Source organism: Pomacea canaliculata, linkage group LG1 (assembly GCF_003073045.1).
Source record: "Pomacea canaliculata isolate SZHN2017 linkage group LG1, ASM307304v1, whole genome shotgun sequence".
In the NCBI taxonomy this organism is placed as follows: domain Eukaryota; kingdom Metazoa; phylum Mollusca; class Gastropoda; order Architaenioglossa; family Ampullariidae; genus Pomacea; species Pomacea canaliculata.
The window spans coordinates 39179997-39207289 of record NC_037590.1 but is presented as its reverse complement, the minus strand read 5'-3'; the positions used below and the strand labels follow the sequence as shown (position 1 = coordinate 39207289).

At 39.1% G+C, this 27293-nt stretch overlaps 1 protein-coding gene across 5 annotated transcripts in view; it reads right to left on the bottom strand.

Annotated features, from left to right (window-relative positions):
• Positions 1–1493: 1493 nt before the first annotated feature.
• Positions 1494–27293, bottom strand: part of LOC112574465 (mitogen-activated protein kinase kinase kinase 3-like) — a 41268-nt gene continuing 15468 nt past the window's right edge. For 3 of the 5 annotated variants that reach the window (XM_025255564.1, XM_025255581.1, XM_025255572.1), the window contains exons 5-17: positions 20704–20809; positions 19963–20142; positions 17127–17246; positions 16868–16962; positions 16417–16499; positions 15925–15996; positions 15504–15698; positions 14932–14943; positions 12826–12974; positions 12093–12218; positions 11579–11708; positions 11151–11325; positions 1494–10895 (exon numbers count right to left, since the gene is read on the bottom strand). In XM_025255564.1, the coding sequence (XP_025111349.1) occupies positions 10661–10895; positions 11151–11325; positions 11579–11708; positions 12093–12218; positions 12826–12974; positions 14932–14943; positions 15504–15698; positions 15925–15996; positions 16417–16499; positions 16868–16962; positions 17127–17246; positions 19963–20142; positions 20704–20809 (1678 nt within the window). In that variant the 3' untranslated portion in view covers positions 1494–10660. Of the gene's footprint in view, positions 10896–11150; positions 11326–11578; positions 11709–12092; positions 12219–12825; positions 12975–14931; positions 14944–15503; positions 15699–15924; positions 15997–16416; positions 16500–16867; positions 16963–17126; positions 17247–19962; positions 20143–20703; positions 20812–27293 lie in introns of all 5 variants that reach the window. The other 2 variants (XM_025255598.1, XM_025255588.1) reach the window with 2 other exon arrangements.

The window sequence follows — 27293 nt, the reverse complement described above, 5'->3', positions numbered from 1 at the left end:
TCTGTCTACCTTGTTTAGATAGGCAGCTGGTTGGTCATGGACATGGGTTTGTGAAAGTACTACATCATTATTTCTACAGTTGAGAACCATCATGCCTTTTGCTTCAAGAACTTCAATGGAAGTGTCGAGATCAGTGGAGGGAAGTCTATAATTGACAAAGCACAGCTCTTGGGATTCAAAACATGCACCCAAGTCCATAGACCTATGCCTCTTGTTTATGTCTGACAGGTGACCCTTTTATGAAATTAGGAAAGTTAAGACCACATCCAACTCTAGGCGTATGTTTATGTACATTTGGAGTTTACCCATGGGTAATCCAGCTGATTAAGTTATTCAATAGGCAAACTACCTCCCATTTCAAGAGCCACTAAAGGTGATGTTAGTAGGAAATCTTGAAAAAAGGGTGTCATTGTGCAAGTGTTTTCGAGTCAGAGAGTGAGACAGGAAACTTTCAAGACAAATGAGAAACAAAACTTAGCAAGCAAAAAGCAATAGAGTCAAGCTTGTTCATTGTGACCAAATGATTACCCCCTCAAGCGTTAGATGACAAAAATACTCATTTTCATTCAGAAACAAAAGACCAGAGAAAAACAAGATTTTTATTGTGCAGCAAAATAATGGAACTCTCTCCCTTTTCATGTCCGTCACCTACCCACTATTGAATTCTTTAAATGTGCATTGAAAACGCACCTCTTCTGTAACCCATTTATGTCTTGCGTTCTATTATTGGAACAAAATGTCTTGTTCCTTGAATACTTGTGGGTCACATGAATTGTATTCACAAATTAAAAAGTGTAAACCTTCAGCATAAATGGGTTAAACATTACTCCTAACAGTTCATACAATGCTAGTCCTTTTTCACACCCTTACCCTCCCTCTTTTCCGCTTATTGCTACTTCTGAATTTTTTTTTTATATTGATCATTGCTACTGTTATCCTTCTGTAGTTCACATGTTGTTTGTTGTTCTGTCCCTCATATGTTGCCGATGTCTCGTTCTTAAGTGCTAAGAGCATGCGAGTAGGTGCTATGCAAATTTATTATTATTAAAACTGAAGGGCACAAAGTTCATTGCAAAGTTCAGTTTCATTGTTTATGGCATCTGCTACTTCTTGATTATGAATTCAATGAAGACAATATTTACCCGTCTTGTTCCTTGATATTTGTCCAGTTTGTGTGTTAGGTCTAAAAAAATTCAGTGTTTGCTTCAGTTGAACTAAATCATGATCTCTGCCACATTTTCCCTAGATAGGAGAATGCAGGGGACACCTTCGATAAAATATGAGTTGGTGAAATAACGTATGTTTGAACTGCTATCTCCACTTTAACTGATTTACGCAGTGTGGGTAGAGTAAAATTGGATAAAAGTGTTTCATGAATGTGAGCCCAATAAAAGAAAATAACTTTCTTATAGCTGCAGCATGTTTAATGCAGATGCTAGAGCTGCGGATGGGTGAATATGGTGACAATGAACTGACAAACAATCGAAACCACAGATGTTTAGTCTTGTACAAAAGACATTTATTAGACTATATGACACATGGAATGGCTATATACACATAGTAATGATTTATTTTTGAAGAGGGACAAACACAAAGGTTTGTTGCATGTGGGAGATAAACAGCAGGTGATGCCAGAATGACTCAAGATTGGGAGTTAGACCCAATATTGCAAGGAGCAAGTACATAGAACAGTAAATGCCAGGGCCATGTAATAAACACTGTAATTACATCCCTGCAATACTAACCCTCCCAACAACCACCCTCTCTCTTTTTGAGAATTAGCCCCCCCCCCCCCAAAAAAAAAAATAATTGAACTGATGCAAAACACAATGTGGCAAATTGATATTATAGAACAAATTTAGTGCTGCTCAAAATTATGACACCCTTTAAAGAACACCCGCCTGGCAAACATGCACTCAAACAGCCACGCAGCCCACTCCACACTATTTTCTGAGATTAGTCAACACTCTTAACCCAGATACAAGAACCTCACTATAAAAGGAAAAGGTCAGACAAACTATCCTCCCAACAGGTTCATCCACCCTGTTGCTTTTCATGAATCAAAAAACTCATACAAATGATAGTTACAAAGAAAACATTGCCTGCATATGCAATATAGATCCACTTTCCTCTTCACAGGCATTTATGCACAGAGCAGCTTTGACCAGCATTATATATGGGATAAACATATGAGCAATGCGGATGGATTAAATAGTTACCATGGCATGCAATCTATGTTTCGTTTCTTTTCACATCTCCCATAAAATGAGTTTTCAGAACAGGCTGCAGTTTAGAAGTGACAGTTATTCATTTCATTTGATGAGGTATAGATGTAGATCTGTAATGCTAGATTTACTATGATGGCAAAGTAGTAAAAACGTCTCATGCATATGCACTGGACAAAACAAAACACAATCCATGCTAAGCCCTTGGCATTTTAAAGATCCCTTTTATAGTACAAAACTTTCTGGAAGTATAGTGCACATGGTAGCATGCACGGACCTTCATGAAGGTTCATGGTAGCATGTGCGTAAAAGTGAGCAACATTTCTGTTAAAAACAAAAAAAAACCACTGACACAAACTTCTGACTCTGTATCAGATGAAAAGAGAAGGGTCTAACAAACATACATGACATCCATGGTAGCAAGCCCATTTAAAAATCTGCTCTGGTTATCTATCATCTGAACTGAAATACTGTACAAAAGGCACATTTCTCAAGGCGAGAAAAAGTCAAACAGATGCCACCATTGTTAGGAGTTCCCGTACCCATTTCCTTTTGCTAATGCAACACACATACACGCTTCCCTAATTTATCATCCCCAACAGCAGCTCTTTTCCCTTAAAAGCACCACCTCCATAATTTCAGTTCTTACGACTTGCATAGCTACTGCATTACAGTAATTTGAAGCATCCTATTCTGTTTATGTTTTCCTTCTAAATTATAGCCATTAGAAACATTTATTACACAATAGTAACAGTAGCATGTCTGCAGTCACTAAGGGAAATAACTCAAAATGTCACCTTTGGGACGATAACAGAACACGCCTAGTCTGAACATCTACAGAAGATAAAATGATTGCACAATATTATAAGGGATGCATTCTTACAATGCTGCAAATGTCTACGAACATATCAATTTCCAAATTTTTAAAGCCTTAAATACAGATCACAAACATTTCAACAATCTTCAGAATTCTGCAATATCATCAAATTTAAGCCCCCCTCCCCCTTTCAAGCCTCTCCCAACTTCTAATACTACATGATTCCCAATGCAGATTCTTAGATACAAATGTAACTTGCACCCTATGGATTCCTTTAGATAATTTTTCTTCAGACATTTAAATTTTTTAAATTCAGTCAAACAAGCGCATGGCACAAAACTTTTTTCACAAAACTAAAATCACAGAACTATATAAATAAATACTGAAGCTACCCTGACTATCCCCAAACTCTTCACGTTGGTAAAGGGAGATATGAGTAACAGAACTGGTACATGATTTTGGTTTCTCTCAAAGGAGGGTTAAGATGTCATTCGAATAGATAGGTTCATACCAGAAACCATTTATAAATACCAAAATTATACCACCCCAACTTTACCAAATGCCCAATACATAATGCTATTGATTAGCTAGCACGATTGGGATCTAGTTTTTGTCAATGCAAATCTGTCAGCTCTGCAGAGGTCAAGGTAAGATAAAAAAAAGTCCAGGGACTAAACAGGCATTTTTTTTTGAATATCTTTTACAGACATTCAAAGTCTTAATTAGCTTGAAAAACAAGCAGTTAGCTATATATCAAATCCCCCCCTGCCCACCCAAGAATAAGATCTAGGCTAGTTTGTGACCTTGAAACAAAGAAGAACAGAGACCTTTACTCGCTTCTTACAGCATCCAACAGCTTGTGGATGATCCTACACTCCTGTACATTTCGCACAGGCTGTCTGTCATTTCACGACCACACCAGTTTTCTTCTTGCTTCAAAGAGTTGCGAAAGTGCTAGGGAAAAGGCTACTATGCAGCGATAGCACAGTATGCAATTATGCTAAAGCCAACAAACTTATGTTCTTTAAGTAGGGGCAACAAGTTCTCCTTGGGGGACTTTGGGGGAAAAAAATCAACTGACATAAACTGTTAAAATTGTACCCAAGGAAGAGACACGTTTGTCCACCCATATAACTAAAATACAAACAAAAAGTAAAGTTGCATCACAGTGTTAATATGCTTGCATCACATTAGTGTAGACATGCTACAAGTCTCATCATCATAAGGGAAATAAGCGTCTCACAGAGACAGTCTCCAGCATTCAACTCGCATACACATTTTACAGATTTTGCATTTAACATGATGAATGGCATCAGGGGAAACTAGCGGCATTACCATTATTCTAAGGCACCGAGTGAACAAGAAGTTTCTTCACATGCTGTACAATGGCATCAAAACCTAATCACAATATACATAGAAATGTATAGGTTTTTTTTTATAAAAAAAAGAGTGCAGACATGCACAAACACTGGTGCACGAGTTTGAACACACACACACTCTTTCTCTCCCCTACCACACAGACAAGCATGCAACATTTACAATTTATGGAGCACCTTTCAACAAAAAGATAAAGGCAAGTAAAAGTTGACTACCCCTGGTAGTGACACTGAAGTTTCCATACTTCTGACAGTGCCCATCGCAGACTTAAAGGTAAAGGGCTGTAATCCATGCTCAGTTATGGGAACATGTTTTTGAGAGTCACAGGACTGGTGGAAGGCAAGGGCAATCTTGCCAGTTTTGTGACCTGAATTGGTATAGCCATCTTATTCTTCAATGGAACTTGTTGGTAATAGCCCCACCCAAGCTTTTCTGTGTCAACATATTGTTAAAGAACACAAACTCATCTATAAATATTAACACACTAGGCCTTGACTAAAGTTATGAGACTTTTGTCACTCCATATTAATGTAGTCAGAATTATGCAGTAAATTATCAGTGTCCAGTGAATTAAATGTCTTTATATGTGCATATGTATTCATGTACCTGCATGCTGGTATGTACATTTTTTCCTGTAGGTGAAAACTACAGGTCTAAAGGCCTCATGCAAAACTGTTTCAAATAAAATGCTCTCAAAGAGAAACTGAAAACCTGTTCTACTGTCTAGATTTCTCCACTTATATTCCTCGTATTGTCCCTGATTGTATAGATCTTTAACACTTATGAGTGATCAATCTCTGAACTTTGGTTTATTGTATCATTCAACTTCTTGTTCATACACTTGACAACCCCCCATGTAACTTAATTGGCAAGGTGATCCAATCTAAAAAGCTCTCCAAATGCATTTTTATTTCCTTTTTTGAGTGTTCTCATTTACATTTCCATCTTTTAAACTATGTCAAAAACTCAATGCACATTTTGATTAAAGAGTGTTATTCTACAGAATGCAAGCACGATACTACAGTATACTTAATTATCAATCTCATGAAGTGCATTGTGGTAATGTCTGTGTGTATGGTCCAATCTTAACCAAAGTCCAAGATCCTAACCAAGCATATTGACCAAATTTTGCAGGAGTACTCTATTTGCTTAGACGAAAGTCATTGGCTACACTATGTGAAATGCGTTACTATGCTTATGATAAAAACGTCATGTTGTGAAGAAACAGAATGAAAAATTTACAGTGTCACCTCCCTTGGAAAAGCTTGTGAAAGAAAAATCCCAGAATGCCACTTATCCCTTCAAAGAATGTCTATAGGACCACCTGAAGACAAGCACACTAACACAACTGACCCTCAACACCCAGTCAAAATGCTTGCTTCAATGATTCAGTGATTGCAATCAATCTCCAGTAATATCAACCTGTTAATATACAACTCTCAGTCTTCCAGAATTCTAATGTATTTCCATCAGGCATGGTCTGTATCATACATAGCTGTTATAAAAATACAGTATTTCTAGATCAATGTCTTAGATAAGTTAAAGTAAGTTTTAACAATTTTCAAATAGAATCCCTAAGAAACAGGAAATTTGCCACCATATTTAAAAAAGAATGATCTGCCACACTGCAGAAAAACAACCTGTCACTATATTAAAATTCTGATAGAAATAAACTGAAATATTAAGGAAAAAATATCTGAAAACTGCAAAGTTACTATACTTTAAAACGCAGAAGAATACTCTTAAAAACTGAACTTTGGACAACCAATTGCACTTCCTGACATACCACTGAACATCATTCCCTATAAAATGCAATGAGGTACAATGAGACTGACAGGTATTTACATTTATGCACACAGTAATATCCTTAGTTTTTCACCCCTCACCACTACCCAATACAAGTCTTCCCTAGGTCAGCAGCAAATTCTAACTTCTGACTTGATAAGACTGATAAGACTTTCAACATTTTGCACCAATAGTTTTCTTTCCTTATTTAGGCTGAGAAAAAAAATATACAAGTAAAACACTTAAAAAGGTCATTTTCTTTCATCCCTCAATAACAATTCTAATAGATTAAGAATTTTTATAAACAATTTTTAAAAATTCAAATGCCTACAATAAGTATAAATTTCAACAAGACGTTGGTGGATAATCAGCCTCTTTCCTGCTGCAGATTTTCTGTTTGCTTTCAGCAGAACCAATAATATATTTAAAAATGCAAAGTTAGAGTTGCACATGCGTAGGTGTATATATAAATATAGAGGGGGCTGGAAGAGAGAAGTGAAAAAGAGCTATAAATATAAAATATTAAACTTACAATAACCTTTCTAAATTGCCATTTTGTTGCATTTAAGATAACACATGCTTAGTCTATTCTTTCTTTGGCACATGATGATGATATGGTAATATACAAGTTTGAATTTTTCCCCCCTTGAACAGGTTAACTCCATACATGAAAAAAGTTACAAGGTTTTTTTTTTTTATATGTATAAGCCATAGCAAACCTAACATTTATCTTTATAAGAGCACAACACACCTGTGCGGTGTTGCAATAGAGCTAACATGTACGTGTCTTCCAAGGATCAAGGCAGACCATTCAAATTCTGGGTTTTTATCTTGAACAGGTGAAAATCTGTTTCAGAAAGATGCTTCACCCCAAAATTGCTGAATGGTTACACGATTGAACTTTCTATTCAAAGATGCAAAATGATACACAATTTCTGAATCTCAACTTGTGCTAGTAAGTATTATACACACAAAGAAAAGTGACTTAAGGAGGCAAAGAGAGGGAATTACTACTTGTCTTGGTTTGACCAGCTTCCACCAAGCTTTTAAACACAAGCCCATGCTTTAATTTTCAGAAAAGTGTTGTGCAGTTTGGTAGCAGTAACACTGACAAACATTAGTCCATTATAAATGGTCATTTTTTTACATTTAGCTCCTGCTCCAGCAGATAAAAAGTTCAATAATTTTCTCGTCACTCAACAGTAATAAATAAATAAATTTCTTAAAAATTTTAACATAGCAGCAGTTCTCTGTACAATCCACTTGATAATTAATCTTAAGGCAGTTTACAGCAACCTAAGTTCAAATGTTTTACTTTGGTTACTTTGCAGATTGTGTGGAGACTGGCACTGCAAGTTTCCTTGCATCCACTGCTGTCAGGGACAGCCATAAGGCCAACTACCAAGTAGGGAACCTTTTAATTCTGCAGTTATATGCATTCCTATAAACACAGCTACATTGTGACAAGTTTAAGGACATGCCAGTCTGCAAAAACTGTCCTATTTCCCCTACTCCCCACCCTTACAAAACAAACCCTTATGAACTGGACAGAGGTGTAGACCTCAACAACACAGCAGCAAAGGCACTTGGATGTTTTTCAACCATCCTCTACAGATGTATGGTAATCAACAATTATGCTGCAATTTGACAGGAACAATAAACCTGCTAGCACATCTGGCATAACTTTCTATGTATAACTTTTAGACTTATTGAGAAACAAGTGGCTGTAACATGAAGAAATTATGCTTTCCTCCAGCATGTGGGTCTGCCACTCAAGTATTGAATCCACTTGCTTTATTATGTCCTGATTTCTCATTTATTATTTATATTATACATATATTATTTATATAATATTATGAACTTAAAAACCTCTCCCCTACAAACTTCTGTTTCAAAGACTCCTAAAATTGCCTCCAAGAAAAAAGATCAGTTTTATAATGTGCTGCAAGTCAGAGTATAACATGATCAAGTGCTCTGCATAGCTGTCATGGCAGAATAAGGCAAGGCTGGCAAGTTTGCAAGGCTGTGCCAAATAGTTAACGGAACTTTGGTTTGGCTTCCAGAAATGTTGGCATCTATGCACAGTAAGACCAGAGAACTTGTGATGCCTTTTGCAAGCACTTAATAATGTTCTTGTTCTCTCACTGAGACTGCCTGTAGCAAAAATAAACACCAGAAGAATATTTATTACCTACACCTAAAAAAATATGCCTGCAGAATCTTGTGCTTCACTCACAGCAGTTCTCATTTATGAAATCACAAACAACAGCAAACAATTTGCTTTCAAAGTATAGTTCATAACTATATCATTCACACGATAAGGAAACTTTTCAACATAATCAGAAACATTCACTTCCTTACTGTAAAATACAGAACGTCTAGATTTTATTCTTAAGCTAGCTATGATGCAACTTTTTTTTTTTAAATTTCAGTTATTTTACTTCCCAAAAGTGTGGAAAATTTTTCATGTGTTTAGTTAATTATAAGATACTAACATGTCCCCTTTTATGTAAGCTTTTTTTTTTTTTTAAAACACTGATATTTTTATGTACTTGACATGGATAAGCCTACACTGCCAAAGCTACTCATCGAGGCAGCAAATTCCATGTGTCGGTGCATCACAGTTTTGACATCTTTCTCTGTCTTTCTTAACAGCATTCTGCATCTCTTTCACCGACTATCTTCCACACAAGCCATAAAAATCGGAACCCAATTTTCTGCTAAGCAAACTATTCTGCGAGCTGTTATACTGTTTGAATAACTGTATTTGTTATTTAAAATATATCACAATTCAAATACAGCAAAATGCCTTTTTTATGTAGAAAACTGTCATGCTTCAAATTATTTAACAAATGACACGAGACCCCAAAACAAACCCAATGTAAGAAAATGGTATCTTCTTTCTCTTGGTTTTGATATTTTTACATTTGCTCCTACACCTTCCCTTCAGTGTTATTAGATGATTCTTCATTCTTCCCATACTCTCTGAATCCATTAAAAATCAGAATTACTTATTATTTTAAAAAATAGAAAACAGCATGCAGCAAATATTTCCACAATCAATAGAGTTGGTCTTCAACATGTTAAGTTTAAACACATTCAAGCACTTAAGTCAAATGCTGTGAATATAATGGATTGGGGAAAAATGCTGTTTTAAATTATCTGAAGCCTGATAAGCATACTGAAGTCTACAATAGAAACACAGATGGGTTGCAGGAGAGATCCTCACCCCTATGTCTTCTTACTTAACTTGGCAACTGTTGGCATAACAAGGCCATGTAAATGAATTTTTTTTTCAATAGCTACTAAAATGATCATATATAAGTAAATATTACATGAACAATGATAGAATTTTGATTTTGATCTCAAAATACAAAGAATGCAAACAGGACATTCCATAAGGGAGAATGGGGTAAGACCAGACACAAAATAGGGTCAAGTCTTAACGGTGGCTCACTGGTTACCAAACTAACAATGCTCAAGGAGGAAGAAGGGTTATCTATTACCTTACAGCATGGGTATATACACAAACCTCATTTTATACTTTCATTTTCAGATGTCAGATTATTGCAAACCACAGCTGAAGGTCTCCTCCACATTGATGATACTTTATCCAACATTCAGCGAGGTCTTTGAATGGTTATCAAACATTCCACTGACCTGGCTGATCACAGCCATCGTTTACTGCCTTCATTTGGTCAACAACAGCCACCTCCCTTCACACAAAGTCTATCAAGAAAGTTCTACGTGCTGACCAACTGATCTCTCCTGGGTGTCACCACTTTTCACGGGGGATGCACTCATGTATTCAGCAGCTACACCACTTTTTCCAATGATTTATCCAAACAGCACCAGTTTTTATTTCAATGTTCTAGGTGTCCAAGACACTCACTAGAGCTCTGGGAAAGATCTTTGCATCAAATATTCAGGAGTGCTGGCAGAGCAGCCTGCATGCAGGCAAGCTAACACTTAGGAGGCGAGTCCTGGTGGCAAAAGAATGTGCAGTTATCTGCCCTTTCTCTGACATCCACTGCACTCTCCTCTTCATTTGAAGACTTCCCGGGAAATTAGTGCAAGAAAGATTCAGCAGATTCAGAAGAAACAGCAAAATTATTGTTGGGACCAGGAGCTGAAACCAAAGCAATTGGTCACTTTCATCCCTTCTCCATCCCACTCAAGCAAAGGCAGAAACGTCCCGATCTGTCCTGATTTTATGCCTATGTGTATGTGGTAGCATCTCCACAAACACACAAACAAACGCATACACACTTGCAGGCATGCACCCTGTGAAGATTCTGGACACCATGAAGTATAACAAGACATCTTCATATCCATCTTTTCCCTTGTTCCCAGTATAAGGGCAACTGTGCAATCTGTCTTGGTTCCAGTGTAATTTCTGAATTTCAAAGGTTCAATGCCAATAATGTTCAGAGAAAGCTCTTATAGACAGCAGTAACTAAGTACTGTCTCTGACAAACTTGTCCTTTAGCAAATCCTCAGCAGAAGGCCTGTCTGTTGGTGTGCGCTGGAAAGTAAGCATCAAGAAGTCTCTGACACTCGTAGAGCAGGTCGCAGGCAGCTCATACTTCGGGTGTTTGCTGGTAGCAATCTGGAACATTGCTGCCAGAGGCTCGTAGTCAGCGAATGGAGGCTTGGACGTCAACATCTCCACTAAAGTGCAGCCAACACTCCTATAGGGAAAAAAATAAAAAATAAATTTGTTTTTGCTTCTGAAACTTAGCCTTTGAGGGGAGGGTATGCTTAAAGCCTATGAAGACAAAAAACTGAAGAGGTGCAGAACCTGCTATTCAACATGACATGAAATACCTACAAGTTTATTGCTACATGACATGACAATACCTACATGTATTGCTACATGACATGACAATACCTACAAGCATACAATCCATGACCATGGATGCACTCAAGCAGCTCAGAATACATACCACACATCAGCTTTGCGGCCATAACCCTCTCCATTGATGACTTCTGGTGCCATCCAGTGAGGTGTGCCCACAGCTGTTTTGAGGCCAGTGGCACTGGCAATTACCTGCAGGCGCTTGGAAGCTCCAAAGTCCCCTAGTTTCACATTGCCCATTGTGTCTCGCAACACATTAGCCGCTATAAATCATAAAACATAGAAAGACCATGATTACTAAATTGCTATAGTTCATAAAAGATTTACTAGAGATCAGGTCATTTATGAACACAAAAGCATAAACCAAAAGTTGCATAAATTTCATGAACAACCAATCTGGTGAAAGGATTTACTTTTCTTTAACCACAGACTTGATAATTTGCATGTGTGCTGTGTACCACCTGCTCCATTAAAGATGGCCAACTCTTCAAGAATGATAATGATGCATGCTCTCACCTTTGATATCTCTATGAACGATGACATTTTTATGAAGGAAAGCAAGTCCTTCCAAAACCTGCCGGCTGTATTTCCGTGCCAGAACCTCATTTAGAGGACCATGCTGCTTCAAATGATCTTGAACAGAGCCCTGCACCAACACAGTTATTGCTGATTTCTAAAGTTCATTAAAGATAATGATTCAGTTTTGTGACTAGATTATGAAACATAGAAAGGCCAAAGCTAAATTTTAGAATCTGAAATACATGCCAAAATAGGCTTATTCTGTGGTTTCTCCCCATAAACTGAGACAAAGGATAAGGCTGCAATTTCTTTTTCTTCATTCAACTAATTGTGTCCTCTGTTTTGTGTTGACAGCTTATTCTGATGACAAGAACGAATAAAACAGAAAAAATAGACAACTTTTTTGTCTTATCATGAGCATAAAGTAAAAAAACTTCATTCTATAATTCTATAAGCACATCTACTTCACAAATGTTATGTTCTTCAAGCCTAAGTACACAAGGCCACATACCCCAGGCATGAATTCAATAAATATAGACAGAACACTGGCATCTTGCTGGCAACCATAATACTGGACAATGCGCTCATGTTGGAAATTTCTCAGCAGTTGAACTTCGTTCTCCAGAGCACGGACCTCCTGCACACACAGACAGAAATAGCGTTCACCTGGCAATGACTGCACTCAACAGTCTCTGAGCAGCTTCCTTGTGTCGCCCTATCCAGTGCTTCATAAGCAAATCACCTCAGAAAACAGAACATGCAGTAGCAGCTCTTGCCTTAAGAACACTATTCGTCTGCTCTTCTCTTACGGCAATCTGACACTATTTACATTTTCTTCTTTACCTTTGTCATGCTAGTTTAAATTGCTTCTGCTTAAAATAGAGTTAGCAACAAATACTTTATAGTGATGTTAGTTGCATGTGTATGGGTGCATGTGTGAGTGCACCCACATGTATATGTAGTAGCATGGAGACTAAGGTGGGTGAAGATTAAAATTAAAGATTGGGGTTTGGATTTGAATTTAGCTTGGTTCAGGTGATAATTTATAAACTGGAGACCTCTGAAACCTTTTGCTAGAATTTTGTAGGGGACTGGAAAAATGTCATGGATATTGGGGAGTCTGCGATGGGGATCAGTCTCTGGTTTGCATATACAGATCTAATATATTCAGACCAAGAGAGTGTGGGTGATAGAATGTGCGAGATTGAGTGTAAAAGTAAATGTTTTCACAAATGAAAACTCACCTTGGAGACCTCAGCGTTCATAGCACCAAGCTGCACCTGCTTGACAGCTAGCTCCATGCCTGTGTCTTGATCATAACACTGGTACACCATTCCAAAGGCTCCAGTCCCTAGGATGCGACCTTTTTTCCAGTGAGTTGGAGCTCGAGGGGCTGAAGAAGAAATGAGGAAAAAAAAGACATTGAGACTATGTAAAATGACTGCTTTCTTTCAAAATGTGATGTTTTGCACACTTTGATGAAAAAAGTGCATTTCAGAATGACCCATAAACATATTTACAAATACTTAAGCTTGAAACTTAAATTTCTTTTGTTCTGCTGAGAACTAGATACAACAATCCCATTCTCTACTGCCATTTTTTCTGAACTCATCAACTGGAATGTTGTCCTTTGCTTGTTGAAGGCTAGCCAGGATATACCTGCTCTTCAACTGTCATCCCACTTTATAAGCCAAGCTTGTGAGTTCCCTACAGCTTCTTCTTTGAAAGCTTCCTTCACTAGTGTCACACATTTGGTAACAGTTTTAAAGGGGAACAAATTTTTACATACACTTTTAAGGCTAGCTGTCACAATTTGGATGGAGGCAGGAAAGTGATGAGGGATATAATTGCCAAATTTACAGGAAAATACAAAAATACACACACACACAAATGTAGCTCCCAGGGAAAACAATGTAGGCCTGGTCTATGTATACTTCTGAATGTCTAAATGTTATCTTTTTGCTGTAGTTACTTAAGCCAAGTAAATAAATGACAAAATGTTAAAATAATAGAAAATAGCCCTCTACCATTCCTTAAAAACTATTTTTGATTTACCTGAATAAACAGAGTCCCCAAATTTATATGCAGTGTAATGATTCTCTAATAATTATAAACTTTGATGAAGGACATTTTATAGGCATCACACATCACGACAAAACTGGAATTATAAAACACACAAAGCATAATCTGAAGCAGATAAACTGCATAGCTGATTGCTTACAAACATTAAGCAGTTTGGATATTATGGAAGATGTGTGAGCATGTCTAGTTTTGTGTGTGTAAGATGTCCATCATTTTATGGTTAACTTTCTTTTCCTCAATATTTTCTCCTGTTTATTGACCTATCTACATTATCAGTTTAGACCAAAACATTCTGATGATCATAAAGCTGATGTGTGTGGTTAGCTGTAGACACTCCATTCTACTGTAATGCCTGCCTCTACAAATGAAGACACACTATAGATAAAAAGTGTCACTTTAACAGTCATTCTAGAATTAAGATGTAAAAGTAGGAATAAGTTGCATGCATTATTTGAAGGGGGACAAAAGCTGTGCTAAAGGATGGGTGTATTAAGCTAATGAGAAAGAAAATTCATTTGTAAAACTGGTTTCTTTGTAAATGTCTAGGAAATGTTAAACCACAGGTAAGGTGAAGTGATACACTGATTTCTTTTATCATAAATGTTTAAAGGAAGAGTCACTGGATGAGCATTATGCATCATCCTCAAAAGGAAAAATCTTTGTAATGGAATGGGTATGAACCAAGGGTGATAATTTATTAACAAAAATGCTATTAAACAGCTAGCAAATGTAAGGCTATAAATGCAAGGTATATTGCACAAAATACTAATTCCTCAAAGGGCACTTTCTCCATCTTGATTTACAATCAAAATGCACTTTTTTTGGTGCAAGCATATTAAAACTGATGACATAATTATATTTAAATAAAATGCTGAAAAATCAATTAGCTTCACTAAAAACAAATAAACGGGGTCATCTTTTTGTTTCTAAGATCATCAAGAGATGATGCTAAGGTGCACTGTAAGAAACAGAATTTCATTATTTATAAAACACTGCATTAGTAATAAAAATATTGGGTGCACACTATGCTGCAACGGTCATTGGGAAAAACCTACTGTGTCTCCTCTGGAGGCAAATCTTTGAGGAGCTACCAAAAAAAAAAATAAATAAATAAAATAAATAAATAAAAATATATCAGAGAAAGCAGATAAAGTGGTTTCAATCACATCTAAAATACTAATGCACTGGAAACAAACCAAAATTAAGCATCAACGAGTCGTTGGGTTGAGGGAGGAGGAATAGGTTATATCAAACAACTCATGTCCTACCTGATCCCTGAGCTGAAAATAGCCAAACACATTTTCCTTCAGATTTTTTTTTTTACAAAAAAGGTTGAAGACACCAGAGCCAAAACATAAAAACAGTCCACACATGACAGTACAAAATGGAATAAATGTGTGGCTAGAATTACTGGGAATTTCTTCATCTGCCTTACTACCGTCCAACACCTTTCTGGCATCAATCTTCCATTTTGTTACCATTCAAATGTTTCTCAAACAAGACAAATGAGCACCTGCTCTGAACTTAAGGAACTACATTCTCTCTTGTCAAAAATAAGAGAGTGTGTGGACTTTCAATAAAAACAGCTTGTGCTGAAAATATCTGTTCAACATCGCAGGAATTCAAATACTGAAAAAATAAAATCTCGACAGGTTGATGTTGCGTTAGTAAAATTATTACATAAATTATATTAAAGGAAAATGCCACAAAAATGTTAGAAAAGCTACTCAACATTATTCTATGTTTCAGTATCCAGCATACAGAAAACATGTTCTTTTGTCTCTAGCATTCACATTTTCCATGCAGACTAACATCATGGACAAATTTCCCCACTGCTCACATTTTGTGAAGAGGGCTGAAGAACGAGAAGGGTAGGCACCACCAGGTGAATCCATGTCAGGATCGGGAGGAAGACCACTGCTACCACTACTGCAGGTGCTGAGGGTTCCCTCACTGCCCCGTGACATTAGTGTCCGCACAGACATATATTCATTATCTGGACGCCGACCAGCCGATCGTGGAAATGTCAAGTTGCCTAAAAACAAAGGAACACTTATTAACTGCAAGATTTTCACTAAAAGACAGAATAATATTAAGCTGCACATACTGCATCATGTTTATGAATTTTATGTATGAATATGCAAGTTTACAAGACTTATGGAAGAATATGTTAGCTCACAAGACGTATGGAAAAAAAAAAGAGGAAAGACAACTTACTCAGCAAGTGTTAGTATCAACAGATAAATCAGTTTCTTGCTTACCAGTCCCGTCTGCTGCAGGGGGATGATTGGCAGACTCAAAACCTCTTGGAAATGTTCCAAAGTGTTTCTTTGCTGTTTTAAAAAGAAATGAAGCATGCTTTTAGCCATCTATTTGGAAGGCAACACTTCAGAAACTGCACGTGGTTCTCATATAATAAAACTGTCTTGGCAGGATAGCATCTTGCCTATGGACCCTATGGACCTAGCAGGAGGGTGAAACACCAAGGTAGTATCTGACCACCACAAAAAGTAACCTATGTAAGTTAAAAACTGTTGGATTTCATTTCTTCTACAAATACAGCACCAATGAAAAAATCTTCAACTTTATTCCAGATGCAAGTGGTGACCTAGCAAGCAAAGCAATCAATGGCACATACATCATGTGTCCTCATAATATTGTTAGGCATCATGATAGAATCAGCCCATACATCTTTCACATGACATAATTTGTTCATCTAATTTGTTTAACGTAGTTAAAATGATAAATCTTACATTCTCGACCATATTCATCTTTAGCACTGTCAGACAGCACACTTCTCCGAGAATCTCTTCTTCTGAACGGGTAGGTATCATTGCTGTTAAAACAAAACAATTATTCTCTAGTTCCAATCATGTTCTCATCTTCCCATTTGGATGTTACAAACCCTTTTGCTAACTACAGATTTGTGAATTTTGAAACAAGTATTGTAAAAGTTTTTGAAAACTTCCATCCTACAAAATATACCAAACTATTAATACTAATATATTCACTAAAGGTAGCTATGACATAATCATAATGAGCTTTACTGTTAAAATTTCAAATAAAAAAAAAAATCCCAACTAACATAAAACCCACTGTATTTACACAAAAATAACAGTTTTATATTTAAATATTTACATTCAAACAATTTTTACAAGTGGCAAGTATAACAAGGAAGGGACATAAGGGCATAGAAGCACATACTGGCCACTGGCACTGATGTAACTGCTGTCCACAGACTGCTGGTCCAGCGAAGAAACGCTGTCAGACATGGTCACATCTCTGTAGCTAAAAATATCCTTCAAAAAAAAAGAAAAAGAACCCAGTTTACATTATTTCTAAAAAAATTAAAGCATGTTGCCAGGGGGTTAATTTTTTAATGCCATACCAACATTAATTCCACCTTTTTTAAAAAAAAGAATATGAGAGCACTAAAAGGCAAAAAGAACTCAGTGCTACTCACCATGTCGTGACCTGCTGGTTCTGGGATGAAAGTTCCCTCTCCTTCCACGTATGAGGTGGTGCGGATGTAGTCTTTGGCTGGGAGGGAGCCTGGAGGAGGGCTTGGGGACTGGCGGTGGCCCTGGAAACATTGCGTGTAATATAAATGTCTTTTAATTTCCAGTATCTTAAAGACAGACAGTGACAAAGCATGTGTATGGTAATAATAATGTTTATTTATAGAGCTTTTCCCCAAAATTGAGGGTGAGCTCAAAGCGTTTTACTAAAAAGAAAAACACACAAACATAATAGTAATGGATGCTGGTCTCAAAAACAATCACTGAGAAAAAGCCAGATTCTGTTCAAGAATTTTCAGACTGAAATACTGGAGGCAACCATCAGCATGTTAGGGTAATCATAGACTGTTCACAAGCACTGTGGAGAGAGAATTGTGGAGAACAGTGAGACATACTTGTCCGCTAGCTGATATTTAAACACAGCTAGCCTTCACACTCCTATGTATGACACCTTTTAAACAAGTATTCTAGAGCATCATGCAGTACACCCCGCAAGATATATGTGACAGCTAGCTCTGGCAGATCCCTGTGAAACTGGGCATGCAGCAGATGACAGAAAGAACCATAGCCCATAACAGGCATGACTGTCCACAGTAATGTGGGAGAACAATCTCATGTTGTAACTGCTTGGTTAATACAACTTCTTTCTGTACATAAGAGAACTTGCGATCTAAGTTTCCTACATCAATCCGTTTAACAGCCACCTGCAGTCCTGTTGGCAAGTGATGAGCTAGATGCACTGTGGTTGTATCTTTGTGACTTTTGTATATTCCTGTATGTAGCTGATGGACACAGGCCACACTGTCAAGCTGCCCAATAACTACTTTTGATGACGATGGCTCACTGATGTTGAGAGTGAGATTCAGAACAAGCACAATGCTTTGTTACTGATTTGTCTGACATAACTTTCGTCTGTCTTTAGCTTCTTGTCACTCTTGAATCTTTAAACTTGACCAGCTACTTGTTTTAGTAAGTCATCTGCTGGCTTTCAATGGCCCCGAGTTCACATCGTTCCTCAGAAAAAGGAGCAGTATTTTACAGCATTGAAACTGAGACAGTCGAGATGCCAGGAGTGAATGCAAAGACATGATGCCCCAACAAGAACTAGGAGACTGTAAGGAGTCAGCAAACCATGAAAGAATTCATTCAGTTTTGACAACTGAAGTAAAAGAATTATACGTCCAATCCACACTCACTGTACAAGATCACCTTAACACATGCGACGTCTAGGAGGACTGATCCCCATAACATATGTTACCTAATGTTTCAAACTCTGTGACAGCTAGATCAGCAAACACAATCTACCTCAGAGATTCACAACTTCCTTATCCAGAGTCACCTCTAAGCTTAAAGGCAACAATCTTACCCAATTAAACAGAGAACAGTCATGGATCATTGATCAGCAGGTCAGCGTGATATGGACAAATAAGACCACACAGATCAGGGACTGAAGAGCTGATATCATCCAATCACCTGAAATGTGGTTTCGACTCAGAGCAGAAGTGAAACTTTATATCAAACATTTTTGCGACTACTTGGGGTGGGCAATGCTTGAGTTAAGAGGCTAATGACAACAACGGAGGATGGTTTAAACCCGGAACCTGCACCCTGAGATCTGCTGTCAGTGACTTTTACATCCATTGCACTAATTCCTGTATTTACGTGCTACACAAAGAAGTGTGAACAACAGTCTGTTATCTAATCATGGCTTAATCTTTTATACTCTTTTGAATGAAACTGAGTGATGCATGGCATTCAAGTATAGGGTGCCAAGAGGGGAATTTTCTCTAATTTTCTCTCTATAGCTATACAATGCATTTTATGCTTCTAGAATTCATTCTATAGCTAAAATGAATTGGATAGCAACTTTTGAGTATATATATATGAAATACTTTGGTTTTTACTGAGTTTTTCTCTCTCTAGCTATAGAATGAAATTTATAAGTATAGAATGAATTGTATAAATAAAGAATGCATTATATACCTATAAAATGAATTGTATAGCTATGGAATAAATTCTTAAGTATAAAATGCATTGTATAGCTAAAGAGAGAAAATTAGAAAAAATTCCCCTCTTGGCGCCACATATTAGAGGCAGGAAGGGGTCTTCAAGAACCCCATACTTGATCGTTAATCTGTCACACAAGTCATGTGCTATAGTTTGTGTCAGTTACTGCTGCCCATACACTATGTAGAGATTAAACAAGGAGCCATGACCGAGCACAAAACCAGCAATACATTAAGAGCCCTGCATGCCTAAGCTATTTCAATCATGTTTTTTACAGCGGTGAACTGGTTCATCTGACACGACAGTAATTGCCCATGCTTAAAGACCCAAAACTAGCGTTAGTTCCATGATTGGGATAACAGCAGCTGTTAGATTTTTAATTCTCATCATGTTATTAAACTGTCCACTGAAAGTAGACTAAAACAATCATTTAAAAACCACACCAGGAAAAAAAAGTAACATTTCCTTAATAGTCAGTGTTTTATAATCTTCTCTCATGATCATTTTACATTATTTTTCATACAATGTGAAAATGCTGCTCATTCAGAACTTGTATGCTCATGCTGGTTCAATTTGTTCATGTAATATGCAAACATAATAAAACTTTACAATTCGAGATAGTGGGCTTCAAAAACATTTCCATGCTGTATTTTATTTCAAGACAGCCATGCATATACAAAACTAACCTCGTAAGGGCACTAGTGACTGCTGGGCTTCAAAAACATTTTAACGTTGTATTTTATTTAAAGACAGGCCTGTGTGTATAAAACTAACCTCGTAAGGGTACTGGCTACTGCTGGTTGCAGATGGATGAGCTGGATGTGTTGGCTGAGTAGGAAGAGGAGTATCCATAGCAGAAGTGAGGTAGAGCCGCAGGCTGGATGTATGCTCATTCTGGTCAACCAGCTGGATAGCACTGTTTAGGTCACCTTGACACTTCAGCCCAATGTAGATCTACACATACACACGTGTACAGAGTGGTACTGTCAGTGTTACTGATAAAAACACCATCTTTTACAACTGTTTCCCGTTTTAGTTTTATTCAAGTCTATAAACTTCCTTATAGTGTACAAGAGACTAACCTGGTTTAACTCTTTATACTATAGTTCACTTAAACATGCATGATCCAAAAACAATTTTATCTGGTGGATGAACAAAAGACTTGAAACTGTCTTCTAACTAGTTCTGGACTGGATCATGAAACGAATATGCTCAGAATGACAACAATAAACATAAGCCCACCTCATTATCAATTTAACACAATGAAGAAGGGCTACTTATAAGTGATGTCCACCTATATAAATATTGAACCTATGTAAAAATTATACCATTTATGCAATTTCCAACAGGTATGGGTACTGAAATATTTCTGTCCCATTACTGTATCAACAACATGTAACATTTGTAGTCTATGCTCCTATTCTGCAAATAACTTTAACAAGATCTGAGCACTGACAGTGATTTTGCCACTGGACCTTGATGAGATCTGCAAACATTGGGATGCAAAGTGCTCACCTCGCCATTGGACTGAGTATAGAAGATGTTCAATGGAATCTGGTACATCTCCTTCAACTTAGCACTCAGCTGTTCAAAAGTCACTGGTCGTGGAATACTGGTCACCCTGAAATTAATAACCAACACTATTAATATAGTACTTCTTTCCTTTTCCGCAAAAAATTATTGGTTGTATTTCATTGAATAACTTGTGAAGGAGAAACTAGACATCATACGAAGCAATTCTCACATAGAAAGTGAGAACAAATGCACACAATGTGACTGAACAGAAAACTTGGTGCCAACAAAAGGAGAAGTGGTGTGGGGGGACTGTGCAGCCAGTAAATCAGTAATTTTCAGTCACACAAACATCAGGTATTCAAGTATACCATATACACAGTGAATTATATTCTTTTAAGGTAGCAGAGATTTTGTGACTTTTCTATGTCCCAGGGGCCAAGTCAAGCCTAGCCAAGACTGTAGCATGCCTTTTACTCCAAACCTCCCATACCATTCTCATAGGAGTCAGAGGTGGACTTCTTGGCACATGATTTGTTACATTATTTCAATATGACAAAAACTTTCCCTACAACAGGCTGCAGTAATGTGCCTGGTTATCCAGGTCAACAAACAGCTAGATACAGTGGCTTTCTACCTGCTCTTTACCAACACCTCTTTCCAGGTAACACATTTGTATATATATATCAGTGCAACAGATCATTTTTTTAAGTTATGGAACTAATGGTGCTCTCATGTATAATGTTTGATACACCACTCAAAGAAAAACAGACACAAAGTAGCACAGCATATCAGTGTACTCTAATGAAGCAAATGTCTTTGCATCTGAAAGCCTGCTTTTTTTAAATCACATATCAAAAGTTCAAATAAAAAACTCATATCTTAAAGCAGTTCATCACAATGAGGCAAGAAAGGCAAGAGGAGAAGAGGTGCTTGTATATTTTTTATCTTTAAAGCTCCAGTCGATTGTACTTCATATTCATATTCTTACAACACCAGACTGGAGGTGATTATGTACAACTGAGGACAGACACTCCTAGCATGTGGGGAAGGGAAACTGAAAGTATTCAATCTTTTTCCAAAAAAAGAGTTACTCAGAACACTGGCGTTTTCGTGATTAATTTAACAAGCATTCTTTTCCCTTCTCTGTCTCCTTCTACAGGTACAGACGAGAATCAATGATTCAGCAGGGAAAGAGAAAGGACAGGGGCAGGGGAGAGAAAGTCACTTGTACTAACAACCTACTCCACTCTATCTGAACAGTAACAGCTCTATTTGAGACTGGGGAATCACTGAAATAACATGTCTCCTTCCCCATGGCTGCATAAGTTTTTTTTCCACTATCAGTTTTTAGTCTGTTACAAGAAAAAATAAGGGCACATTTGTGTAAAATAGGGTAAATTCTGGCTCTAAACTATCGCCACTGCTGATTATTAAAAATCACCAACAGTGATAGGCCGATAAAGGACGACCAGCCTGTTATCTATATTCCAGTTCTCTCTCTGTGGGTGAATGGTGGATAAGCAGAGGGTAGAAAGAGGGAGCTGACAATGCTTCAAGGAGGTGGGGGGAATGAACAGACATTGCCTTATCATCCATAAGCAAAGGTGAAGCAAAGCAAACCAGAGTGAGAAAGAAGCGCTGACCCTTTAGTGCCTTTACAAATTTACTCATGGGGGTTGGATGGAGGGATGAAGGGGGAAGGGGTGAGTGGGGGATGCCTCCACCTGTGACCTAAAAACCTGTATCAGTGCTGGCCCCGATTGGTATCCACAGTGCGGTATCAAGACCGACTGACTTGTTTATTTTACGAACTGCTCAGCTACTTGACACCAGCTCGTGTCACTACATATACAGTCAACACTGCGCCCAGCTGTCTCGCTCAGCAACTCTTAGAGGGGGAAGCTCCCAAGAAACAACAAACTACTTTTGTTCCTTCTCACTCTGTATTCTGCTTGCACCAAGTTTGGCCGGCGTCTGAATTCTGCAAGTAGCGGTGGAAAAAGGGGGCCTGTGTAAAACTCCACACAACACCAGAAAAATGCTGGTGCAACAGTGGACATTTAAATGGATGGTCGGATGATGTAATGCTTTACGAGTTAGAACTTAATATGTGATCATTCTCCAGTGCCGCCACGATCATCACCATGCTCAAATGGCTGGAGGTAAGAGGAGGAGGCACTGATGCTACATGATGACTCCTGCAATCTACGTGCTACAGGGACCGGCTACCCAGCTGATTCTAAGGGGTGTTTGCTTGCGTGCGTGTCATTGTGGGAGAACTATTATGCCTTCTCTCTCTCTCACACTGGGTTGCGAATTATTTTAATAAAAACGTTGTGCGCTACGGTGTATCCTGTGAATATGTAGCAGAAGCAGGATAAATCTGAACCACACTTTCATTTTTTTGAGAGAACCATTGAGTGGCAAGGTCTAGATTAACATTAACTGGTGTGCATGACGCTCGTGCCACCCCATCAAACATCCACTAAATGGCCACCTCGACACCCCTTGCTGCAAGAAGAAACAGTCTCGTCTCACTGAACCCAATTATAGGCTACGTGACTGATACGACTTGCATACCTGCATACTTCCTCGACTCCCCATCTCGTCCCCGCCCCTTTTCTATTCTGTCTACCCTGGTAATTCTCCTTTAGGGCTCACGGTTTGCACCATTCATTATACTTACAACACAACACTTATTCTTTCAACCAAAATAACCCTTGTAATTCTATGTTGCATAATTTATAAAAATACCCAATTCTTTAGAAATCATCTTACATCTTATATATATAATATATTCTGACATGCATCACGGTGAAACGCTGCCTTATTTTAATTGGGTATAGAGAGAGGTGGGCAGGGAACTGCCATGCTAAATTAAACACTGAGAATACCTGGACGTTTTGTGCACATCACCTGCATTTGTGCAAACAGTTCGTAATCCCTCCCCTTCTTGCCCTGCATCAAAGGTCACAGGTAGGTAGGGGCCTCTAAATACAAACCTTCCACCAAGAGGTCACTTACTGCTTACATAAACCTAGAAATCGGGCGTTTTGTAAAACATGGGGAGGGGGAGAGGAGGGGAGGAGGCAGGCGGGGTTTCCTCGTGTTTACTAACCAACACTGACCCCTACGTCACGTCGAAATCCTTTTTAAAGTCTATGAAGTTGTGATAGAGGTCCCACCGATGCTGAGGATTCTCGATAAGGATGCGACAGTTGAAGAGCTAGTCTACTGGTCGGAAGCCAGCCTGTTCTGCTAGCAATTCCTCCAAGGTGGTGATGATTCAGTTCTGTATGACTTTACAAATGACTTTGCTTGGATGGTTGATGATAAGGTTTACGGTTCTGCAGCTTTGGCACTGTTTGTTGTTTCCTTTTTTTTAGGAGGGGTATGACTAGTGACTCCATCCATTCTTTGAGTCAATCTTTGCGTTCCCAGACTCTTTGTCACAAGACAATGAGGCATTTGTATTTGCTTCCCATCCCTGCTTGAGCAGCCCAGCTGGAACATTATTAGGGCCTGGAGACTTTCCTCCCTTCAGACTGCGTGTCAGGAGGACTGCTAGGTCTGCAGGTTCACCGCTTTTAGTTGTTCGAAGGATGTTAGCGTCTTCAGCTGGAAGTTGTACAGGTCTTGGCAATATTCAGTTCATAGGCTAAGTACAGCATTGTTTTCTGTCAAAAGGTGGCCAATGCTGTCTTCGATGATTGAGGTCTTATGTAGACCTATCTTAGAGTTGGTCCTCGCAGTTGTTAGGTATTTTACTGTCACCCCGTGCTATTCCCTTCTCTATGGTCTGGCACCGGCTCTCTATTCAGCTCTTCCTAGCTTTCTTCATCTCTCTTTTGATGGCACAGTTTACTTCTTTATATTTAGAAGATGCTTCGGGTTTCCTTCAAAGTACCTTGGAGAGCAGTCGACGCCGCGCCGGCTAGAGGAAAAACAGGCTTACGAACATCAAAGACTGGACTGGTTGTCCTGTGCAGAACATGCTATCACCCTAAACAGACTTAAGTGGCGAGCCTTGTCAGCTGCCATGTCTATCCATGTGCTTCCCCTCAACGACAGGTACCAGCCAAGGGACGAATGAACTAAATATTGCCCCCACTTCTCTCCCTCTCATACACACACTGGTGAACCAAAACGTTGACAGCGCGGGAGAGTCTTAGACGCAAGAAACACAGGTAACTCTGGAGACACTCGGGAACTTGGACACGCACGAATGGCTTCGTTGCTTAGCAGTTCTACTGTTCTTTTCCAAGTCTGCGTTTTATCGTGCTGTCCTCCCCCCCAACCCAAATTTGGGTTCCCGACAGATTTTTTTTTTTTAATGGAAAAGAAGCCGTCGACATACCCCAGTGAGATACGAACCCAATACATGTGCCGCAGGCTGCGAACGGTGGATGCGGCACGTCACCAGCCAAGTGCGGCTGATCTCTGCAAGGCAATCAATCCAGTGCTCAGGACAGATGTACCACGCGACCCCGCCTGACACCTGTCAGTATGCCAGCAGGGGTGACGGGGGGTCACCAGTGTTTTACGCCATGCCATCACCTTGGGCTGTATCACAGCAAAGCAGTCCAATCTGTAAACAGGTGCCAGGTGCAGCGGGGAAAAAACGTGTCCAAGACAAGATCTGAACACAGGACAGCCGATCCTCACTGTACGGGTGGCAAGTGCTAATCTTTGGATCGAGTGTCAAGGATGACCTGCTTGCACACAGGTGGTTCTTGAAACAGCTGGAAACTAACGGCACTTTGTCTTGCCATGCCCAGCGGAGTGCTCATTAAACAAGTGTGAAGGAGGGTTTTTAAGTTACAAACGTCAACAACCTTTGCAATAACTAATCCCCGCTGTAACAAATAAAAATAAAAACAACATAGGGTTTATGGCTCGCGTATCGATTATGCGAGAATGACGTGACGTCACAGCCATAACTTCGTCCCTCCCCCCTTCTGCTCCTCCGTTTGTCTTCAGCCACATTCATACACCTGGGATAAACGTGGCAATGGCTTGACATTACTGTGTGGTGGTGTGGTGGTGAGAAACTGCTGCTACGTGGAAGATACTCGTGTCTCACCGGGGCTTCTGTATCTGCCTTTAGCCAAGGTTCGATATGTCACTCAAACGTAACCTGATCGCTGGTTTAGACACAAAATGTATTCAGCATGCAGCTCGGGTCAGACATAAATGCTTCACTGGCATGTCAGCTCGGGAAATATCTTGTTTGCTCATTTCCAACTCTGGGCGACTTTTCAGTAGTTTGTACTATTCAACACCAAGGAAATCTTAACTGCGGTAACTTCCCCCCCCCCTCCCAGAACCATCATCCAAGACAGATGCCAAGTTCCGCAACCTGATGCTAACACTAGAACACGCAATTACTCTACCTTCCAATGTACCCCACCCCGAAGAAACTCCAGTAAGTCTGTCACCATGCTTTTTTCTAGCCTCTTGCACCAAAACACCATAACCTGTAATTGCTTCTTTTACTGACATTTAAGATTCCACCTTCAGCAGTAATAGTCTCCTAACACTACATACTAAATCTTAACCCAAGCTGTCTCCAGCAAGTCTAACCTAAGACTCGCTCTACACGGGTGGTCCACCCTATTAATGCAGCGCCACCGTCGTGTTCAAGCATTCCACGAATGATAAGCGCAAGTAACTGACTGCTCGAGATGAGATTTATCACCTGAGTGGCAGTGCTGTAACCTCATATCGGGGACAAGCGAAATACTTTAACGCTGACAACATAATCACCACGCACAAAACAACAACAAATAAAACCGCACAAAATTGTGAACGCGAACACCTGCGCTAATAAAGAGGTATAGAAAAGAAGGCCAATATTAAAAGGACACGCCATCACAACAATTTTTATATCAGGTGCAAACGGGACAAGAACTATTTTTCCTGTCTGTCGCCTGGTATCGTCCGCACTAATCTCAGCGCACTTGGATGTCGCCAACACGCCAGCCACTTGCTGTCGTCACGCGCACTGCTGCGTGCAGTCAAGCAGGAAGCTAATGAGGTCCGATGCACAGACTAGTGAGGGGTCGAGGTGGGGGAGGGGGACGACTCGGACAATTAACAAAGAGAAGCCTTCCCGTGCGTCACACGGCGAGCTGTGCGTGCACTTCCGGTGTTGTAGCCCATCTCTTGACCTGCATCACACCACAACCGAAAGTCGCTTAGAATTGCATAACCTGTCACTGTCAACCAGTCTCATAAAAAGCGCAGCTTGAGCCTCAGAGTAATGGTCTGGGGATGTCGATGCAACTAATAATGCATTATTTACAACATAGTGGTCACATGCAAATCCGCCAGTGTGTACGTGTGTGTGTGCAAATGCACATCGTCTGTCCGATCCTCTTCACATCATTTTGAAAAGGATAGGATATTCCTGTACACTATGGCTCGGCCATGGATTACATTGAGTTGGTGCACTTCTCCACACATGTTTATTTTTTATTCTAAGAAAATGCCGATGACTCCAAATAATGACTGTGTGTGTGAGGGAGGGAGCGAGCAATCTGCGTGGGTTAACTCCCGCTGCGTTACAAGCGGCAGACTTCTCTTCTCAA